Source organism: Acomys russatus, chromosome 4 (genome assembly GCF_903995435.1).
Source record: "Acomys russatus chromosome 4, mAcoRus1.1, whole genome shotgun sequence".
Classification (NCBI taxonomy): Eukaryota; Metazoa; Chordata; class Mammalia; order Rodentia; family Muridae; genus Acomys; species Acomys russatus.
This window is the reverse complement of record NC_067140.1, coordinates 67046774-67068774: the sequence shown is the minus strand read 5'-3', so window position 1 is coordinate 67068774 and position 22001 is coordinate 67046774. Positions and strand designations below refer to the sequence as shown.

Sequence of the window (22001 nt, the reverse complement as noted above, 5' to 3'; positions counted from 1 at the left end):
AGTAGGAGATAAAATAATGTGAAAGGAATGTGAGTCACAAAGATGTAGAAGACAGAACTGAAATCTGGGCTATGTGTTGTGACTAAAGGTTGTAAAATTCCCTATGGTCAATATTCGTGTACTCATTACTCTTGAAGATGGCTTGGGTTTGGTTCCCAGCACCCAAGGGGCAGCTCCCAGCCATTGGTAACTCTAGTCCCAGGAGATCCGATGCCCATTTCTGACCTCCTCTGGGTCCAGGCATGCAAATAATGCACAGACAAGCATGCAAGCCAGGACTCATAGATATTAAAAAAAAAAAAAAACCTTCTGGTGGGCAGTGATGGTGCACTCCTTTAATCCCAGCGTTCAGAAAGCAGAGGCAGGTAAATATCTGTGAGTTCAAGGCCAGTCTAGTCTATAGAGATGATTCCAGCCTGTCAGGGCAACACAAAGAAACTATCTCAAAAAAAAAAATCTTAAAAAAAAAAAGATATTTTCAGGCCAGGTGGTGGTGCACACCTTTAATCCTTACACTCAAGAGGCAGAGGCAGGCAGGTCTCTGTGAGTTCCAGGCCAGCTTCGTCTACAAAGTGGGTCCAGGATAGCCATGTTTACACAGAGAAACCCTGTATCAAAAAAAAAATGTTTTTAACCCAAAAACAAAACAAACAAACAAAGATATTTTCCTATCATAGTTTAGGTGGTATGGTGTCCCCTGTTGACCACTAACAAGATTTCTTCTGTGGCTGTACATTTTCAGACCCTGCCTCCTTCAATAGCTAATCAAATGTTTATCTTCTGGAAGTCAACAAATTGAGCTTCAAATGCTTATGAAATGTTGGTTTATCTCTCCAGGACCAGATGGTGAGATATGCTCTGTACTAGATCAAATGGGGCAATTTGTCTATTTTGTTGTTGTTGTTTGTTTGTTACATTTTGTTTTTCATGCCAAGGTTTCTCTGTCTAATAGCCTTGAATGTTCTGGAACTCTCTCTCTCTCTGTAGACTAGGCTGGCCTCAAACTCACAAAGATCCACCTTCCTCTGCCTCCCGAGTGCTGGGATTATAATTGTGTGCCACCACTGCCCAGCTTAACAGCTCCTTTCTTGTTTTAATTTTGCCTTGTGTCTTCTGTCTTTTTTATTTAACTTTCTGGTATATTTGGTACCTTCTAGACTCTAGGACCTGAAACATCAAATGATTCTTACCAGTGATGCCAAGCTTTGACCACCATGACCACCTCCTTCTGTAGAGTAAGTACTCCCAGACCGGCCCTGCCCAGAAGAACCTCAGACCTTGAGCACCTAGCATAACGACACCCTTGATTAATGAGAGGGAGCCAACAGGGTTGTCACTTCTATCCCCTGAAGGATTTCAGGGGCCAGGTTTCTACAAGAGAGAATGTTAGGCAGGAGGTTAGGTCTCAGAGGGCCTGAACAATAGGCCGCCAATGACGGGACATGAAGAACAAGGAGCGAGCCAAGTCAAGGCTCTGAACACAATGGCGGTCAACTGGTGGTAAGGACATAAAGATGATAGCCGAGGTTGGCTCCAAATGGACCATCCTAGGACCCCATACAAATAAGAGACAATGAATGATAGTGGCTTATGCTAACTAGATCAGATTAAAGCAACCTCAAGACTGCATCCAAAGTGAATGCACAGTGCTGTTATCCTTGTCTCCAGCAAGCTTTTGAAGTTATACTTATATTCCTGGGTATGTATATTCCTGCGCATATTTTTGCACATGTACTTATAACAGAATGGGTTCTGAGTAAAATGGGTTTCTGAGGAAAGTATGTCCACCCAGGGGAAGAGACAGCATGGAGTATAAACCCCCTGCCTGCCAGGGTCCCACAGAGACTTGATCAGCTTGAGCTCTAGAGAACAAGTGTCCCGTGCTTCCTCGCTGCTCTGATTAGTCTTGACTGTTTATATACCACTGTGTCCCATCTGAACCCTTCTCTTTGGGGTGCACAGGAACCAAGGCTGCTGCTGGGAACCTGAGACCGCTGGACCTTCCTGTAACATTACTACATTACTTAGTGGTAAAGGTAAGACTTTACCATTAAGACGTACTATTCTTTTTCATTCTGCTTATTTATGTTTCTCTCTCTCTCTCTCTCTCTCTCTCTCTCTCTCTCTCTCTCTCTCTCTACACACACACACACACACACACACACACACACACGAGAGAGAGAGAGAGAGAGAGAGAGAGAGAGAGAGAGAGAGAGAGAGAGAAGAGAAGAGAAGAGACATGTCTAATGAAGAGCCCTTAAGGTAGACTGTAGGAGCTAGCAAGATCCTTCCTGTCTTGGCTAGTTTATGTCAGTGTATGCCAGAGTCATCTGAAAGGAAGTAACCTCAGTAGAGAAAATACCTCCATAAGATATGACTGTAGGGCATCTTCTTATTTAGGGATTGAGGGGAGAAGGCCCAGCTCCTTGTGGATAGTACCATCCCTGGTGGTCCTGGGTATAAGAATGCAGGCAGAGCAAGCCATGAAGAACAAAATCCCTCCATGGCCTCTGCATCAGCTCCTGCTTCTAGGTTCCTGCCTTGTTTGCTTGTTTGAGTTCCTGTCCTGACTTCCTTAGATGACACAGTGCTGTGGAAATGTAGACCAAATAATCCCTTTCATCCCCAAGTTGCTTTTGGTCATGGTATTTTATCACTGCAGTACCCTCTTCTGACCTCCACAGGCACCAGGTATGCACATGACATATGTACATGCAGGCAAAACACTCATAGAGGTAACATTTTAAAAAATCTAAAAATAAAAAAATTAATGCTTAGAAAAAGAATGTAGATTAAGATAATTTTTGTACCTGGTGTGGTGGCCTATGCCTATTGTTAGCAAAAAGGCAAACCCAGCTAGCCTGCCTCTAAGATGCTTAGCAACTTGTGACGTCATCATCTGCCACCACCAGGTGTATGCCAGCCGCACTTTAGCTGGGCACCAGATATAAAAGGCCGACCTGTCACTGCACTCATTCTCTCTGCCCAGGTTTCTCTCTCCTTCTCTATGTCTGGGGCACCCCCTTCTCCCATCTCTCTCTCTCTCTAAGGTCCCTCCCAGTTGTTGTCCCATCTCTCTGTCTCTCTCTCTACCTTCATGGCCCACTCAGGCCCTAACTCCTCTCCCCTTCCCTTTCCCCAAATAAATCTCTTCATATCAGATCTGTTGCATGGCATCTCTATATCTTTAAATACAACACCCATAATCCCAGCACTTGAGAGTCTGAGGCAGAAAAATCTTGAGTTCAAGGCCAGCTATATAATGAGATCCCACACTTAGAAAAAGAAGACGATGGCGAGAGTTGTTAAAGTTCACAGCCCTCCTCTGAGGTAGTTAACTGTTCCTTCGAAGACATGAACAGGGCACCAATAGCAGAACAAAGAAATCATTCCCATCAAAGTCTAATTACTGGTCACCTACAGAACACAGGTAATGGGTTACTTATAGGTGACCTCCAAACAGCTGCATCACCATGAAGAGCCAACCTAGCATGATGACCTCACAGAAGCTGCACTATGGAGCTCCCTTTCAGTCACTCTTATTCTTCTCATAACTCTAGTATGTCCCAAGGTCACTTGTCATTGGGGGAGGGCAAGAGGGGCAATGCCTGCAATCTCAGGCAAAATCGAACCCCTCCCCCCCCACATGCCTGTCCTCCAACTAGCCCCATTATCATTAACACAGACCTGGCTACTTCTGTTCTTTTCTGCTCAATTAGCTGCAGGGCGAGCGGATAAAGGTAAGCTCCACTCCGAGACACCAATCATATTATGTAAAGAACCTTTCCCTGGTCGTGCCTTCCAAGGTTCCAACTTCCCATGGTACTGCTGGGCATACATGCCCTCAGGCCACTTGCTGCCTGTTGGTCTAGAGTCCTTCTCTCAGCGTCAGGTATTTGGTTCAGGAGACAGAAGTCACTCTGGATATTTCATGCATGGAAAGGTTTGGCTACCTGAAATTACCGGCATTGAATCACATCAATCTCCATGTGTGTGTGCCATGAATGCCTGTCATAGCACATGTGTGGAACTCAGAGGATGACCTCAGGTGTCATCTTCACCTTCCACCTTGTTTGGTGGCAGGATCTCCCTCTCTGTTCTTGTTTGCAGCTGTGTGCTCCAGGCTAGTTGGCGTGCAGGCTTCCAAGGATTCTCTTATCTCTGCCTCCCATCTTGCCGTAGGTGCCTGGGGTCATAGATACACACAGCCACAGGTGGCTTTTACATGTGTTCTGGAGATTTGAACTCATGTCTCCCCAGCCCCCAGCACTTGATTGTTATCCAAGCAAATACTTATGTAGAGGCACCCAGATAAAAATGTAGCTTGTTCCACATCCTAGGAGTTCCTCCCCAACACCTTAAAAAATGGGGGATGGGGTGGGCGTATCTCATATAGCCCAGGCTGACCTTGAACTTCTTTTCTCTGTTAAAATTTTTATTACATTGTGTGTATGTGTGTGTGTATGTGTGTGTGTGTGTGTGTGTGTGTGTGTGTGTGCTTGCTCATTTCCACACTATGTATATGGTGATTGTAAGCCAGAGCATAGTAAAGAAACCACAGAAATGACCCACTCCTCTGTGCTTCAGGAGGTTTTTATTGTAAATATGAGAGAGAGAGAGAGAAAAAAAAAAATCAGAAGCATTTGGAAGAGTCCAGAGCAGAGAGAAAAGGAAGTAGCCATTTCTGGGGCTATCTCTTGGGAGCACAGAAAATAGCAGAGAGAAGCAAGGGAAGAAAATAATGCGGAGGGAGTGACCTTGCCGTGATAAGAGAGCAGAGCCTCTGTGCAGGGGGCTGTAATCTGGAACATCCTGGGAGCTAGCGCAGTGGGGGAGGAAGCAGGTGCTGAGAAGAACCAGAAGGCTAGCACAGGGGGGTTGATGTTCATACCCCAGGCACATGTCACGAGGGACTGAAGGAACCTGGAGGTTAGCTTTGGCCTTTGGTATATAGCCACAAGCATGTGCCAAGGGTACATATGACAGAAATCCATTTCACAGGTTCCTGAGGAATGCTGACTATTTGCCAAAAATCTTCTATCGTCTACTGAGGGAAGCCTAGTTTATCATTTTGGGCCAAGTCAGTGGGCCTGCCCTTTTTTGAGTGCTTGGGGTTTTCCCTTTTGGATCTAACAGAAACCAGAGGACAACCTGGGAGAGTTCTCTGCCTGCATCTTGTGGGTCCAAGGAATCAAAGGTGTCAGGCTTGACAGCAAGAGCCTTTACCAACTGGACCATCTGTGGCCCCTACCTTGAGTTTCTGATCTTGCTAATTCCATTTACACATGCTGAGATCACTAGTGTGGTGGCCCCACCCCACGGATTTGATTTTTGTTTGTGTTTGTTTTTTGTTGTTTTGTTTGGGGGGGTTGTTTGTTTGTTCATTTGGGTTTGTTTGTTTGTTTGAGACAGAGTTTCTCCGTGTAGCCTTGGCTGTCCTGGACTCACTTTGTAGACCAGGCTGGCCTCGAACTCACAGCCATCCACCTGCCTCTGCCTCCCGAGTGCTGGGATTAAAGGTGTGCGCCACCACGCCCAGCTCACTGTTAAGGGTGTGAATGTGAATTTCCCTCTTCGGCTTACATTTTGAACTCTGACCACAGGCAAGAAGTTCTGGAAACTTCAGATATGGAACCTTGCTGGAGGAAGTAGGCCACTGGAAGGTGACCTTTTAAAGGTTATTCCTGACCCTTCTGGGTTTATCTCAGCCGAAGATGGAGATGAGACATGGTTTGGCTCAAGAAAGAGAAGGCATGAGTAAAATACATGCAGTTGGCTATGAGGGTGCTGGGATTCAAGCTCAGGTCCTTGCTGTTTCTGCAGCAACTGCTCTTAACTGCTGGGCCATCTATCATGCTCATAAAATCCCTTCTGTTTTTACTGGAACACTGGGGCTCTCTCAGGTTTCGATGGATAGCTATAAAGCTGCTATGAACATTCACAAGGAAGCCTCCCTGTGGGATTATGTGCTCATTTCCCTTGAGTAAATCGCTTGACAGGAGGCCAAGCAATATTTAGATTTAGCAGCAGTTTGCAGAGTTCTCCAAAGAGGCTGCATCACAGCTTCCAACAGCCATGCAGTGGGAGCTCCAGTCACTCCCGTCTGGTCCACTTCCTCACCAACACTTGGCACAGTCGGGGTTTTCTGGTCCAGGAGTTTAATGCACAAATTTAGTGGGCACTGTGACAGTCAGGGCACTGGCACTTTAAAGGATTCAAGTACACATTATGGCAGTGATATTCACTTGTAAAGCCAAACTTGAAAAGCTGAGGCGGGGCTGATATACATATATATCCCAGCACTCTCGGATCTCTGTGAGTTCGAGGCCAGTCTTGTTTACAAAGTCTAGGATAGCCAAGGCTAAACAGAAGAGAAACCCTGTCTCAAACAAACAAACAAGAAAAGCTGAAACAGGGAGATCACAGGTTTAAGGGTTATTTGAGGTACATCGTATGACTGTTTCTCAAAAAATAATAACAAAATAAAATAAAATAAACCCTAGGTCAAAAATGGAGACATCTGCTGTCACCTCATTCCCATGGCTCTGAGAAGCCTCTTTAACCCGGAAGAGAAGAAGCAAGAATGCTGGAGGCCGCATTGGGCCCTAGTGCCGTTGTATCCTGTTATCAAGTGACAGCAAGATGGCCTCTGTCCCTCAAATTGCTCATGTGGCTTCTAATTATTGACTTAGTTCATATTTGCAGTTCCAGCTGCCAAGAAGCCTGGGAGGTAGTGTTTTTTGCTTCACCCTGGAGGAAGGGAGAGGGGACCAGCTATGTTAGTTGCACCTCTTACTTCATTCACTGTTGTCTGTGTTGGCAATGTGGGGCTGGCCTTCCTGCAGCAGCTCTGGTGTTACTTGGTGCCATAGGATGCTATCCCTGGGGAAACATGAACATTAGTTTATATCTACTCACCCCAGATAAGGGCCCATGACAGTCTAAACTTTAGACTCTTAAAATAAGGAGTTTTATTGGGGTTACTTACAGAAAGGAACTCAAAGGCAGCTACTTTACCAAAGTGCTCCTGGCATAGGTGATAGACAGCTCAGGAAAGCTGGGAGCCAGAGCACACTGTATATATAGCCTGAGGGCAGCTCATGAGGTCTGAACCTCTTCTAGGCACCTCGGTGTATAAGCAGTCCTTACTGCTTACGTATGCTTGGGGCTTGGGGAGGAAGGGGCCTAGTGAGCTCGGTCAGTTTCAGGGACTTCCTGAAGATTTTGAGTTGTTTACTTGAGCCAGCCCAGGTCTGCTTCCGCCCTTGGGTTATCCAGGCACTGTTCCAGGCTGGAAGGAATGAAGCTTAGCCAGGCTAGGGGGGTTACACAGGATCTTAGTCTGTGGTAAGTGGGAGAGAATCAGCCTTCTCTGAGACAGTTTTCAGTGAAACAGCTCTTTTTATTGGGGATAAATATGGGATATATAAACCTTGGGGAGTGGACAGAGGTTTTTGGTTGAGTATACGTCACTGGCTGGGACCAACGTGCTGGGAACGCTTTGTTTGCATGAAGAGGCATTCCAGGTGCTGGCTGGACATGCCTTTATAAGGAGAGAGATTTAACCTGAAACCTGGCTACCAGACCACCTCAAGGCTGTCAGAGGTGGGGGTTGTGTAGGCTATGTGAAGCCAGACACGCAGGCCCAGAGCAAGGAGGAGGCAGCCCGACTCCTGCCGATCTCAGAATGAGATTTTCAGGGTTTGGAGACATCTAAACCTCACTCTTGCTGCAGTCTGGCTCCCCAAGTCGCACAGCTTTATAACCCCACATACTTGTTTACCACGTCTCTGCAGCTTGTCTTAGGATAGTCTGTGCGCTAACATTTATTTTCATGAGTATGAGCGTTTTGCCTGCATGTATGTCTACGAACTGTGTGCCTGTCTGGTGCCTGAGGAGACCAGAATAGGGTGTTGGATCCTCTGGAACTGGCATTATGACCAGTTGGGAGCTGCCACGTGGGTTCTGGGAACTGAACTTGGGCCCTCTAAAGAATAGCCAGTGCTCTTAACCTCTGAGCCATCTCTCCAGCCCCATCATTGTGCCCTTTTTCCCCCTCTTTTCTTTATTCTTTAATATATTCCATCCCAACTGCAGTTTCCCCTCCTTCTTCTCCTTCCAGTCCCTCCCCCGCACCTCCCCTCTCCCCCAGATCCAGTCTTCCTCTATTTCCCTTTAGAAAAGAGCAGGGACATCAACTAAACATGGCATAATAACAAGTTACAATAAGACCGGCACACACCTTCATATCAAGACTGAATGAGGCAACCCAGTGGGAGGAAGAGGGTCCCAAAAGCAGGCAAAAGAGTTAGACATAGCCCCTGCTCCCACTGTGTGGAGTCCCACAAGAAATCAAACCTATCTAGGCTCCCTGACTGCAGCTACAGTCTCTGTGATCCCCTTTGCGCCCTGATTAGTTGATTCTGTGAGCCACGTTCTTGTAGTGTCCTTGACCCCTCTGGCTCCTACCACCCTTCCTCCCTGTCTTCTGAAGGAGTCCCTGAGCTCCGCCTAATGTTTGGCTACCATCAACAAGCTTCTGTGTAACACCGAATGTTTTTATCTCAGAGAGCTTGCTACACAGCACTTGTGCTCACTCACGCCTTTGCAGCCAGCTGCCTCTTCTGTTAGGAACTGATAGTCTGAGATGGACTCAGCTGGATGACTCTCTTTATTTTTGTTATTTATTATTGTGGGAGAGGTGTGTGTGTATGTGTGTGTGTGTGTGTGTGTGTGTGTGTGTGTGTGAGAGAGAGAGAGAGAGAGAGAGAGAGAGAGAGAGAGAGAGAGAGAGAGAGAGAGAAGGTCAGGGGAAACTATATATAATCATTTTCTCCTTTCATCTATATGTGGGTTAAAGAGATTGAATCTAGGCACCAGGGTCCGTGTAGCCTTACCCACTGAACCATCTCAGCAGCCCAGGGATGCCTCTTTCCCCTCACCGAGCTTCTCACCCTCTATCGGGCTGAGCCAGGCATTCTTCATGACAAAAAGCCCATGAGAGCTTGACTCTAAGCTGGCATACTGTCATTTCTTCCACGTTGTACCAGGCTGAAGCAAGTCAAGCGGCCAGCCCAGAGACACCCTTCACCTTCTCAAGGGGTGACATCAGGCCACATTGCCTGGTGCAATAAAAGTTTGGGGTGGAGCCAGGCGTGGTGGCACACCCTTTAATCTCAGCACTCAGGAGGCAGAGACAAGTGGATTACTGTGAGTTCAAGGACAGCCTGGTCCAGACCCTAGGACAGCCAAGGCTACACAGAGAAACCCTGTCTCAAAAAACAAAACAAAACAAAAAGTTTGGGGTGGAAAGGTCTAGGAATCTCTACGGATAACTCATAGCACCTGCATTCCTTCTTCCTGTAGCAACAGCTGGCAAACATTGAGTCCTTGAGGGATGGTGGTGGGCTTTTTTGTTTCCTTGTTTCTTTGAGACAGGGTTTCTCTGTGTAGCCCAGAGAAACCTCAAACTCACAGAGATCTGTCTGCCTCTGGGATTAAAGGCATGTAACACCACCACAGGATTTTTTTTTTTTTTTCCTTTTTGAGACTGTGTAGTGCTGGCTGTACTAGGCTGGCCTTGTAATCAGAGATCTGCCTGCCTCTGCCTCCCAACTACTTAGATTAAAGGCATGTGTCACCCCACTGATATCTTGGGGTTTCTTGTTTATAGAAAGAAAAAAAAAAAAAAGAATTCCTGCATTTGACTATGACACCTTCTGTTGTGTAGTGCTTCCTTGGTTGGTGAGCTTTATTTTCCAAGTTTTCTAGTTAAGTTTTAAGATAAGAATAATAACTGAGTGTGGTGGCGCTCAGGGGGCAGAGGCAGGTGGATCACTCTGAGTTTGAGGCCAGCCTGGTCTACAAAGCCAGGACAGCCAGGGTGACACACAGAAAAACCTTGTCTCAAAAATCAAAACTAACAAGCAAAGAATAATATAGGAGTTTGGCATAGTAGTGCACACCTTTAATCTCAGCACTTGAGAGGCAGAGGCAGGTGGATCTCTGTAAGTTCAAGGCCAGCCTGATCTACATTGTGAGTCCTGGGACAGCCAGGGCTACATAGAGAAACCTTGTCTGAAAAAACAAAACAAAACAATAAACCAAACAAACCCAAAAACAATAATGATAATGATGACGTCAGGTGTGTGTCAGGTCCAAAGGAGACTTAGTTCCCCAAACTCCAAAAGGCCGTCCAAACACCCAGAAAAGGGCTCAACCAGGACTATAGGAGGATATCTGGAAGCTAGGTAAAAGCCAGCCTTCCTCCAGCTTAGGAAACTAGTTCCCATCTGTCAAAGGTGGTACCTAGCAGCACATCAAAACCCATGGTGGCTTCCAGGCTCCCTTAGTATCTCAAGTACCTGCTACACATTTCAAAGTCCATCCTTGTCTGCCTTTGTCTCTGGACTGCTGGGATTAAAGACATCCCCCACCATCTCCCAGCTTTGATGCCCCAAGTGCTGGGATTAAAGGCATAGGCCACCACCCACCCGGCTTGATTGCCCACTTTTAATGACCAAGTGATCAGGGAAAGGTTGCTATGATCCTGTCCTCCACTGGCCTTTCATTCTTTAGTTTTACATCTCCAGATTGTTTGGAGGTCTTTGCAGATTCTGTTTATTTTTAATTATGCCTGCCCATGAGGCCTTTCTGTTCTGATCTGGTTTAGGATCTTTCTTTTCTTTCTTTTTCTTTTTTGGTTTTTCGAGACAGGGTTTCTCTGTGTAGCCTTCGCTGTCCTGGACTCGCTTTTATAGACCAGGCTGACCTCGAACTCACAGTGATCCACCTGCCTGTGCCTCTCGAGTGCTGGGATTAAAGGCGTGCGCCACCACTGCCCAGCCTTTCTTATCTTTATATTTACCAACTTACTATTTGTGAACCTAGGAGACGGCCGCTGTGTACTATGTCAGCCTCTGCTTGGGCCTCTCTGAGGCTGATATCTGCTCTGCCTACCTGTGCTTTTTTTTTTTTTTAAAGATTTATTTATTTATTATTATGTATACAGTGCTCTGCTTGCATGTAGTCCTGCAAGCCAGAAGAGGGCACCATATCACATTACAGATGGTTATGAGCCACCATGTGGTTGGTGGGAATTGAACTCAGGACCTTTGAAAAGCAGGTGCTTTTATAGGACCACACAACATGGAGGCCTGCCAAAGGCTTCTAATACCATTTTTGAGTCCACTGAGCATTGATTCCCACGCAGTGCCCAGATGCCACCTCTCTCCAGCTTCAGGTAGAGTCTTTGCTGCCCCAAACACTCCTGGCCCTTTAAGCTGGCAAGGCTTGGTTGAAATTGCTCTGACCTTGCCATAATAAATCAGGTGACTGCTCCTGAGAGGGAGGAGCTCTGGCCACTTTTTCCAGCTGCCTTCCCTCAGGACAGAAATCATGAGTGTTAGTAATACCCAGTTATAGCTCTAACCTCATCTTGAGCACTCAACGGAAGAAAGAACTCACTGTCCTGGAACACTGCCCTGGAGCCTGTGGTTTGTGAATGTCAGGAGAATGCCAAACCCCTGCATGGAGCTAGGAGTGTTGCTCAGTAGAACACCTGCCAAGGATAAATAAGGCTGTGGGTTCTGCTTCCAGTACTGAAGGGGAAAAGGTTGGCACATGGGAAGATTTCAGAGCTCGCAGCCCCAAGGATTCCCTAGAAACCACCTGCCATAAAGGGTAGAAAGGATGGCTCCAATGCAATGTTCTAGAAATAGGAATTGTCACCAGGTTCTCGCTCTGCTCTCTGCTCCATACTAAATTAATCTGAAGAGCACATGCTGTGCATAACATAGACTGATGATTACAGATTATAACACACAAAAGAGAATTTGATAAAACGAAGCGCTTTCAAAGAAGAAAGTGGGCAATGACCAAAGGGGCTACTGCCTGGATGGACATTACAAGACAGACTTTGCCCTGGTTCTTAAAGTGTCTAGGGCACAAGGACAGATCCATCCTGACAAATAGAAGGATTCTATAATAATCAATTATGAGAATTTTTTTTTTTTGGGCTTGGTTGTTGTGTCTGACTCTGTCCTCCTAAATGTTAGTCAGCTGTAACCAAATGCTTGTTCCTCTGTGAATGAGCATCAATGGGAACAGCATGTGTTACATGCCTAGAGAGTAAAGCAGGAAAAAGCGAAGCATGTTCTGAAACCTGAGTAAGACCGGCAATGCTACTGAAGCAGAAATGGAGGACAGATGATGTCTTGGAGACACACACGTTACATGAGATCTCGAGATGCTGGGGTGGCGATGGGCAGCCTACTGCAGAGGATGGGGCTCAAGTATTTGCTGTGAGCTCTAATTCTAGAGGGTGGATGATTTGGAACTACCCAGAACTGCGGGGCTCACTTGAGTCTTGTTTTGCAGCCTCATGTTTTGCAGTCTCTGGGTAAGGAAGCTAAACTGTGCCTCCTTCACAGAACTGCGCTGTGGGTCCTTCCTTACTGTAAAGAAGAGAGCTATCTTCCAGAAGTAACTTTTCTTTTCTGGAGCCTTCTGACATCGGCCACACTTAGGACTGGGAGAGATTAGGACCAGGTGGCAGGCTAGGGAGACCCATCTACTGGGCGACTGGATTGCCTGGATGGAGCAATGAGACACAACAGTTTCTAGTCATTACTTAATGACTTAAGTTGGGGAAATATTTCTGAAATAACAAGGGGCTTCACTTTACTTTGGAAAAAAAGCACATCGTGCACTGGTGAGATGGCTCAGCTGATAAAAGCGCCTGCCAGGAAAGCCTGATGGCCTGAGCTTGATTCCCATAGAAGGACAGAACAGCCTTAGAAAGTCGTCCTCCAGAATTCTCTGCTTCTCAGGCAGAAGTCACACGACCCTACCGCCTGTGACACATAACACAGCCAAGAGCAAGTACCACCGTCCAAGAGAAGCACAAAGAAACAAACCGAGGAGGAATGACAGCCTCAAAAGGAAGCCTCTTAGGAGGGGACTTGAGCAAGTAGGAGGGACAAGGTCAAGGGTCACCCAGGCAGATTCTCACTCACTGGATATATGAAATGTAAATATGAACTGTAAATACGAAGTGAGTCAATAATTAGATGCCACATGAGCAATTTGAGGGACACACACACAAAAAAAGAGAGGACAAAAATCAGACAGCCATTGCGTTTAATTCAAAATAAGACATCACCTGGGCCAGATACCTGGCATCTGCCGGCCAGCAGACAAGCAAAGCTGTTGTCCTCTCAGCTCGCTTGGTAGATACAGGCTTGGCACATAAGGAGCTGAAGAATCCCCCTGCTTTGAGCTATGGTGGAGCTGGGTGCAGAACAGGCCTTGCTGATAAAATCCTTGATGATGTGCAAAGGCAAGGGCCGGGCTCACTAGGGTACCAGCCCAGCTCCCCAGCTTTGGAGGAAATTCTCAGAGACTCCCTTTGTGCTGGGGCCACAGACAGAGAAGGTGAGCGGAAGTCTTGGCAGGCAGCGCACTGCTCCAGTACAGGCAGCTGCTAGGGCTGTAAGAAAGGGGAGTCAAAGGCTAGCATGGTGGACACTGGCAGCATCTAAGAGGTCACACGCAGTTCCAGATTCAGGATGTTCTGCAATTCCAATGACCTGAGAAAACAGGCACAGACAGCCTCCCTGGCCTTCTACTCAGGCCCTTTCTGCCAGCTTGCCTGATCCATTTGTCCTGAGTGTGGCCACCCATCAGAGTAGGGAGTAGGCTGGGCAGGAGGCTGGGGCCAAACCTCCCCTAGCAGTATGCAATCTCTACCTTTCCTCTTTGTCCTTTCAGGAGGCCTCATTTTGGTGAGGGGTCAGCGGGGCCAAGCAGCACTAAATTCCTTCTCCAGATCCTGGACGAACTGGTCATTGAGGAAAAGCAGCTGCCCATGCGGCAGGAAGCGGGCGAGGATCCCCTCAATGCGGTCAGCCCGCAACAAGAAGTTGGTACCTGGTGTCAGCAGCCGGAGGTGATCAAGGAGGAGGCGGGCCAAGAGCCGGAGCGTGCTCTCAGCCAGCAGCAGGTTCTCGTGGGTATCCAGCACCAGGGCAAAGCCTATGGAGAACACACCCAGCCACACCACTGTCTGTGGCTCCTGGAAAGGGTCCCCAGCTACCAGGTGGAAGGCTCCATGAGGGGCTTCATGCAGGGACACGGGCTCATCTGAGAACGGAGGCTGCAGGTCTGTGGAGGGACACCCAGAAGCTTGCTGCTGCAGCCTACACAGTGACTCCACCTGTCTGCAAGAGACTTCAGGTCAGTCTGGCAGCTGAGAGGCGGTAAGACCACCAAGGCACCGCCCCCACACACCCACAGGCATCGCCACAACTTCCAATTTAGCTGGGAGCTGCTAATATCTCCTCTCTTGGGTAAGGAAACTTGGGCTTAGAAAGCTTAAGGGGGGGGCCTGGAGAGATGGCTCAGCGGTTAAGAGCACTGTCTGCTCTTCCACAGGACCTGGGTTCAATTCCCAGCACCCACATGGCAGCTCATAAGCATCTGTAATTCCAGTTCCAGGGGATCTGACACCCTCACATAAATAAAATAAAATAAAATAAAAAGAAAGAAAGAAAGAAAGCTTAAGTGGTCTGCCCGGGGACACAGAGCCAAGGAAATGATATGAAATCCAGGCTCCAGCCTGCAGGCTTTCGACTACTTTATTCTAAATGGCCAAGACAGGACCTGAACACAGCTCCTCTGGCTGGGAAAAGGACTAGGGGCTTAAGATCTTGCCCCACTTGCCTCATAGAGCCCTCCTCAACAGATGGGCAATTAAGTAATGAGAAGAACAAAGTCACCCAACAGGGGCCATCTGACCTCTCAACTATTCATCCTTCTCAGGGCCATCAGCGCCTTCCATGCGACTGTGAAGGCTGCCTTTGCTGCCTCCTGAATAATCTTCTAGATAGACCGGCTTTAAGGCCATTTGTTTAGTCAGGTAGCATGATGCATGCCCATAATCCTAGCACTGGGGGCGATGGAGCAGGAGGAGGAAGTTGTGGCCAGGCTGAAATACTCGGCGACGGGGAAGCCAGCCTGAGGTGGATAACTAGGCTGTCTCAAAACAACATAAAACCAGTAGTTAACTCTAACAGGCCGTTGCTTGGTTTTTCTGGGCTGCAAGAAGGGAACAAAGTGAAGAAGAAGCGGGTAGCAGGAGCTGACAAAGAGCTGCGCGCTTCACGTGAGTCTGAGATGGGACGGTCGCAGTCTGGCCACCTGTCTTAGATGGCGTTTTCCAAAGCTTCTCTGAGTCTCTGGCATTTTCTCTCTTAGGAAGGTCTCCATTGGAAAGCATGTTTCATCTTCACATGTCTGCCTGCCTATACTCTAATCCCAATTACGCCCCTCTTTACTTGTATAACCTTGGGCAGGCTGAGTTCCTTAAACACTCTGTATTTTAGTTTACTCTTCCGTAAAGTGAGATGATAACTATGGCCACCTCAGAAGACTATGAAGATGATAAATAACGTACATAAAATTCTCAGAACATATTCACAAGGCAGTGATTACTAACCACCATGATAGTAGCATTCTTAAAAAAAAAAAAAAAAAAAAAAAAGATGTATTTATTTATTTATTATGTATACAATGCTCTGTGTGTACCCCTGCAGGCCAGAAGAGGGCATCAGATCACATTATAGATGGTTGTGAGCCACCATGTGGTTGCTGGGAATTGAACTCAAGACCTCTGGAAGAGCAGTCAGTGCTCTTAACCTCTCTCCAGCCCCCTCTTTTTGTTTTTGTTTTTTAAAACTCCTTCTTCATAGTGTTATTTATAAACAATGGTGGGAGATGGGGGAGGGATATTCTTGATTTTTATTCTTTCTGCTTCACTGTCTTACTCCAGGGTCCCTCAGTACCAGCTCTGTGTTTGGTGAAGCTTGGGGCTGGGCTGTGTGATTACCTGGCCACGGCCAAAATCTGTTCCTTGCGCAAGAGCCTGTCCCTTTCTGCACCATGCGGCCGTGAATCGTCGGATGACTTCTCAGCACCAAAGACACAGGAGTAAAGCACTCTGCAAAGGCCTGTATCTTCCAGATTCGGAGCCCTCAAGGTGTGGATGAGGAAGGCGTGGACCATGGCTGCGGCAGGGTGGGTGCTCCAGAGAAGCCAGCTACCTATGAGGTGAAAGTGAGACCCCTACTGAGGAGGCACCCTCAAGAAGTGTGTGGCCTGGAAGTGAGTCCAGAGACTGCTGTGGCTGGGCACTGACCACTGTCTAGATAAGCCTGGCCTCTTTATACTGTAATGCCCGGCCTGCATCACAGAACAAGGCCCATGGCTGGCCATTCTCTCATACATCGCTAAACCCACTTCTGCAAAACTGTCGGGAAATCTCCAAAGGCATCAGGGTCATGAGAGTGCAGGAAAAACTGAGAACTGAAGGAAATCAGAGACCACAGCTGAATGCAATGCCTGCTGCTGAAAAAAAAAAAAAAACAAAAAAACCCAGTCTCTTTACTGCGCAGCATTAAGATGACTTTAAGCATGAAGCGAAAGGAGAGACTCTTGAACAATGCCATTTGGATTTGAATGCAGAAACATCTTTGTTTTTTAAAAACACACAAGGAAATACCTCTACATGTCGTATCTGCAACTGACGCGGACCAGCTGGGAGCGAAGGTACAGAAGGGGCGGAGCAAACCTTAGCCAAAGGGATCGATCTAGTGAACCGAAATTACTTCAAAAATAAGGGCATGGTGGCACATACCTGAAATCCCAACCCTCGGGGAGGTGGAGGCAAGAGGATCAGGAATTCAAGCCTGGCTGCTCTGGGCAACGTGAGACAGTGGGGGCCCCTGCGTCGCAAGGCTGAGGGGACAGAGTGATTAGTCACGGCGAAGGCTAAACAGAACAAGAATTCAAAGTTACCCAGCTGGAAAGTTTGCAAACCTGCTTCAGGAAGGGAACCCAGATTTGCAGGCCTTAACCTCAGGTCACCCTTCTGCCGCCAGTAGAGTGCGTCATCACCCCTGGCCACCATGTCCCCCGCCCCCTGTCGGCCCCACTTACGTCACTGCCTCGCGCGGATAGCAGCGGCGCGCTGGACTCTGGGGGTTGTAGTGCGGGCGCAGCCCTGGGCCTGAGGTCCAAGAGTGGCGGTGGACTTCCCGAGGACGCATAGGCTTCTGGCCAGCCGATCCCTACGGTTACAGGAGCGCCCTGGAGGATTCGGGGCTCCTGCGAGCTTCTTTGGAGGTGCTTGAACAGCGGCAGCCTGGCCACTGCGAGGTCTGCCGCCAGGGGGCGCAGAGGCTACCGGATGGAACTTTCCACTGAGGCCTCCGCCTAGCTACCCATAAGCTATGCCATGTCTAGTAGTAATGACCTAATTACAGGAACAGAGAGGCCTCCCTGCTGAAATGCACATTCATGAGTTTACTCCTGCATGTGATAACTTTGGAAGGAGATACCAATACTCAGGGTGTTAAGATTATGAATTGTTGGTTCCTTCAGTGCCTTAAGACTAGTCCTGAATTAGACATAGAATTCCAATTTTTGTCCCAACTTTGTTGTAGCTGTGTACCCCTGGCAGGTCCATCAGCGTTGCCATGCCCTAGTGAAACCCCATAGAGTGACAGCTGGGGCAAGTTTTAAGGCTATTTTTCCCTTTTGTAGCCACTGCTTGACTCCTTGCAAGCAGCCGTCAAGAGTACTTATAATTTATAAGATACCTAAAACTAATGTTTGAACCAGGCAGTGCCAGACACCAGCATCAAGATGAAGATTCAGTCTGGAAGCATGGTCCAAGGGGTGTTTGGGGCAGAGATGCACACACATTCCTTTACCTCCTGCAAGGCATGTAAATTCTTAGGCTTTCTTAAGTATGTCCAGTGTTCTGCACTTCAAAGTCCCCACCAAGGCTGTTCCTTGGGATTAGAATCTCCTTTCCCCTTCTTTTACCTTTCTTTTTCTTTTCTTTGTTTTTTGAAAAAGGGTTTTTCTATGTTATCTTGGCCATCCTGGACTCGCTTTGTAGACCAGGATGGCCTCGAACTCACAGAGATCCGCTTGCCTCTGCCTCGGGAGTGCTGGGATTAAAGGTGTGTGCCACCACACCCAGCTAGCTTTTACCTTTCTAAGTGACTGTGACCAAAACTGTCATCTCTGCCATGGTTTCCATTGTCACTCCCCAAGGCCAGGTGTAAAGCAGCATGGCAGCTATTTGAATACTGTCTGATGACCTAGGGGGGCTGGGGGGGGGGTGGACAGAAGGAAGGCAGGATTCTGAAGAAAGATCCCCTTGAAGGACTGCATCCTGAGTCCTTTAGGCCATAAGTACTGAGGAGTTTGGGTCGGGGGAGTGTTTTGACCTCAGGTGCAACACATAAATATGCAGAGTCCAGGGACAGTGTGGGGCCTCAATCAGAGAGCCAGGAAATGATCTTGGTTCCATTCCTGGCAATAGTTCCTGGTCCCCAGTCCCTATCACTCTGGGCCAGTCCTCCTGTCTGCCAGCAGATTGTAGCAAAGAACTGACAGAGAGGTCTGTGGCTGCTGGGGGCCACTTGGCATTGTCAATATGATATCCTGGCCTCTGTTCACTACTCCGGTAATCCATATCAAGTCCAAAACCACTGGAGACTGACCTGGTATGTGGAGAGGAATGCACCGAGCCATTACTCTGAGGGACACTGGAGGACCCAGGTGGAGGTGGCACAACAGAAGGCATCTCTTGCGAGTGCTGGGGGCTGGCAGCGCTTGAGGTCTCACATGACGGTTTTGCTTAAGGGCTGTGGTGGGTGTGCCCAGGGAGATCCTTTTCACTGTGGCTGCTGACCTCTTCTGAGTCTGACCTATGCTTCAGAGAGTCTCTTGGGCCCCCTGGAAACATTCCTCTATGCTGACTCAGATGTGGTCAAAAGCAGCCAGCCCGACAGATGCTAGCCATGTGCTTTGCCATCTAGCAAACACACTACATTTTTTGATTTGTTTTAAGATCCTCAGAGGTCTGCTATTAAAACAAGCTAAGAGACAGGCAGTGTACACTTTCAATCCCATCACTGGAAAGGCAGAGGCAGGTAGATCTTTGTGAGTTTGACGCCAGTTAAGGATACATAGTGAGGAAGCCAGGTGTGGTGGCACACGCCTTTGATCCCAGCACTTGGGAGGCAAAGGCAGGCAGATCTCTGAGTTTGAGGTCAGCCTGGATATACCACAGAGAAACCTTGTCTGGAAAAACCAAAAAAAAAAAAAAAGAAAGAAAAAAAAAAAAGATGAGATCTTTCTCAAAAATAAGTAAACCAGGTAGTGGTGGTGGCACACGCCTTTAATCCCAGCACTTGGGAGGCAGAGGGAGGAAGATCCTAATGAGTTCAAGGCCAGCCTGGTCTAGAGACAGAGACAGAGACAGAGAGAGAGACAGAGACAGAAACAGAGACAGACAGACAGACAGACAGACACACATGAGAGAGAGAGAGAGAGAGAGAGAGAGAGAGAGAGAGAGAGAGAGAGAGAGAGTGTGTTCCAGGACACAGAGAAGCCTTGTCTCAACAAACAAACAAACAAACAAACACTTTGGCAGATGACTAAGCCACAATCACAGTGCTAACTGGAAAGCATCTGAATGGTGAGCAAGCTCTGCTTCCCATGGCAGCCAGTATGGAGGAGAGAGAGGAGGAGGGGAGAGCTTGACCGCAATGCTGAAGGAAAGATATGATCTGAAAGAGAATATAGAGCCTGCTCCAGTGCCATCACAAGAGTGCTTTCCCTGGGGAGACACGAACTTTTATTGCTTCCATATAGAGTATGAGGAAAACAAAGTAAGATTCCACCAGAGCCCAACTAGAGGAAAGAATGAGTCTGGCGGCCTGTTTGTTGATGAGGTGAGCACCGGGAAAGAGCCTGGCTAGTCTCACAGGTGGTCTCTATAGGTGAGCTGTCTCGGACTGTCCACGCCCAGGGGGAGAAAGCCAGAGTTGCTAGGCTTTGCACATACTGATCAACTGTTCATAAACACATACACATTGACCCCTCAGGAGAGATTTGCCATCCCTCTTGTGCCGGGCCCATATGGGCGATGGCTTTGCCCATTTCCCTTGAGTCAACAGGCCAGGACTTCACCCGCTCAGGGCTTCACTGCCTCTGGGAATGCCAACAGTCAACAAACCTCATCTTTGGAGTCTTGCAAAGAGTCATAGCTGTTTTGTTGAAAAGGATTACTATCCTTGGAGGAGATCATTCTACAAGTGAGAATGCTTGTAATTGCAGCCCTTGGAGGTAAGGCGAGAAGATCATGACTCCAAGGCTAGCCTTGGCTACATAGTGAATTTGAGGCCAACATGAGCGACACAAGATACTATCTAAAAATGGGGGTCAGGAGGAAGAGAAAAGCATATGATCCATTCTTGAGCTGAGCACAGCCCTCTGGGTTCTTCAACTCAAAGTCCTTCCTACTCTTTAATCCCTGTCCGCTGGTTTCTTGCCCCCCCCCCTTTTAAAAAAGTTTTTCAAGACAGGGTTTCACTGTGTAGCCTTGGCTGTCCTGGACTCACTTTGTAGACCAGGCTGGCCTCGAACTCACAGAGATCCGACTGCCTCTGCTGGGATTAAAGGTGTTCGCCACCACGCCCAGCTTCTTGCCCTGCCTTTTGACCTAGGGTTAACTTTATTAAATCCTGTGTACAGAAAGCTCTTGGATTAAAGGTGTTTGTTAGGGCTGAACCAATAGGATCAAATACCATGCAACATCATAGGAAGTGGGCAGAGGGGAGCCTCCCACCTTGTAGGGGCTCAGTGATCCAAAAGATAATGGGGAAAACATTAACCCTAGGATGACAGCTACTGATGGCAGCTCAGAGACTAGGGGTTGCATGAGGGGTGGGACAGGCAAGCCACTGAGTTATAGGGCCTTCCTTCCCTGAGGACAAAACAGGAGCATCTGAGTATGCTGGGCAACGTGTTGCCTCTTGGTCATATGAGGCTTTCTATTAGCCCAGCGCTTGAGGTAGAGCTGGGCACACAATAAGCTCAGGTGTGGAGTTCCATATCGGAGTAGCAGGCAGAGGAGGTGAGAAGGAACAGAATGTAGTAAGTTACTACCACACAACCAAACAGAGGAGCTCAAAAGGGACAGATGGCTGGACCTATCACCCAACCTATTAGCCTAGATGCGGCTCAGAGCCACACCCTATGCCCTCTCTTCCCTCTTGGACCGTAGAGGACTCCATCACTTCACACACCCAGCCTTGCTCTTTTCAGCGGTCCTCCAAGTTAAGGATTGCCTGTAGCCCCTGTGGATCCCCAACACTGACCCCCTTCCCCCCACCACTGTCACCCCTGCCCCTACGCTCTAGTAGCAGGCAGCTTGGGGTTCCTGTTTGGCCTCCCCTGGTGCCCACTGCTAGGATGTCCTTGGAGCAGCTACTGCTGATTTGAATAGGGAAGTGGGTCCTATTCTTTAGCTGCTCAGGCTGCGACTAGATTTGCTGGTGTGCAGCCAGGCTTGCTGAGCTGTGCTGCTCCACCCAGACATCCATTCCAAGTGCCAGGTCCAGAGGACACACCTGCAGGGGATCACTCCCTTCCTTCCGAAGACAGTCCCATTTGCTTTTGACAGCTAGAAACTCTCACTGATGGTCTTTAAAGAACTCTGGGAGAGACCTCTGGCTATCACTGCCTGCATCTGGATGTAGGAAGGGCTATTCAGCCGAATCTGCCAGCCTCAGGCAGGGAATTTTTCTTCCTCGGCTTCCTGATAAGGGCTGGCAGAAACTAAGAGATGGAGCGATGGATGGGTGGTTGCACTTTTTTTTTTTTTTTTTTTAAAGAATTGGCGTTGACAACCTGAATTTGGGTTGACTAAATTGCCCTAAGAAACGGAGGCAATGATGCACGCCTTTAATCCCAGCACATGGGAGGCAGAGGCAAGTGGATCTCTGTGAGTTCAAGGCCAGCCTGGTCTATAATACAAAGTGAGTCTAGGACAGCCAGGGCTGTTACACGGAGAAACCTAAAAAAGAAGAAAGGAAGAAAGAAAGAAAAGGAAAGGAAAGGAAAAAATAAAAGGAGGCAAAACT

At 48.0% G+C, this 22001-nt stretch overlaps 1 protein-coding gene across 1 annotated transcript; it reads right to left on the bottom strand.

Moving 5' to 3' along the window:
* Positions 1-13536: 13536 nt before the first annotated feature.
* Positions 13537-16979, bottom strand: Ap5s1 (adaptor related protein complex 5 subunit sigma 1). Its single transcript, XM_051144653.1, has 4 exons — positions 16876-16979; positions 16694-16794; positions 15887-16100; positions 13537-14219 (listed from the first exon to the last, which is right to left on the bottom strand). The coding sequence occupies exons 3-4, from the start codon at positions 16060-16062 to the stop codon at positions 13793-13795; spliced, it is 603 nt and encodes a 200-aa protein (XP_051000610.1). The 5' UTR covers positions 16063-16100; positions 16694-16794; positions 16876-16979; the 3' UTR covers positions 13537-13792.
* Positions 16980-22001: the final 5022 nt, after the last annotated feature.

Excerpts from the sequence above, each read along its gene's own strand:
- Ap5s1 (XM_051144653.1), bottom strand. The coding sequence starts at position 16,062 with ATGGTCCACGCCTTCCTCATCCACACCTTGAGGGCTCCGAATCTGGAA. Across the intron at positions 14,220-15,886 it reads CAGATTTTGGCCGTGGCCAG|ACAGGTGGAGTCACTGTGTA; the intron begins GTAATCACACAG and ends AGTCTCTTGCAG.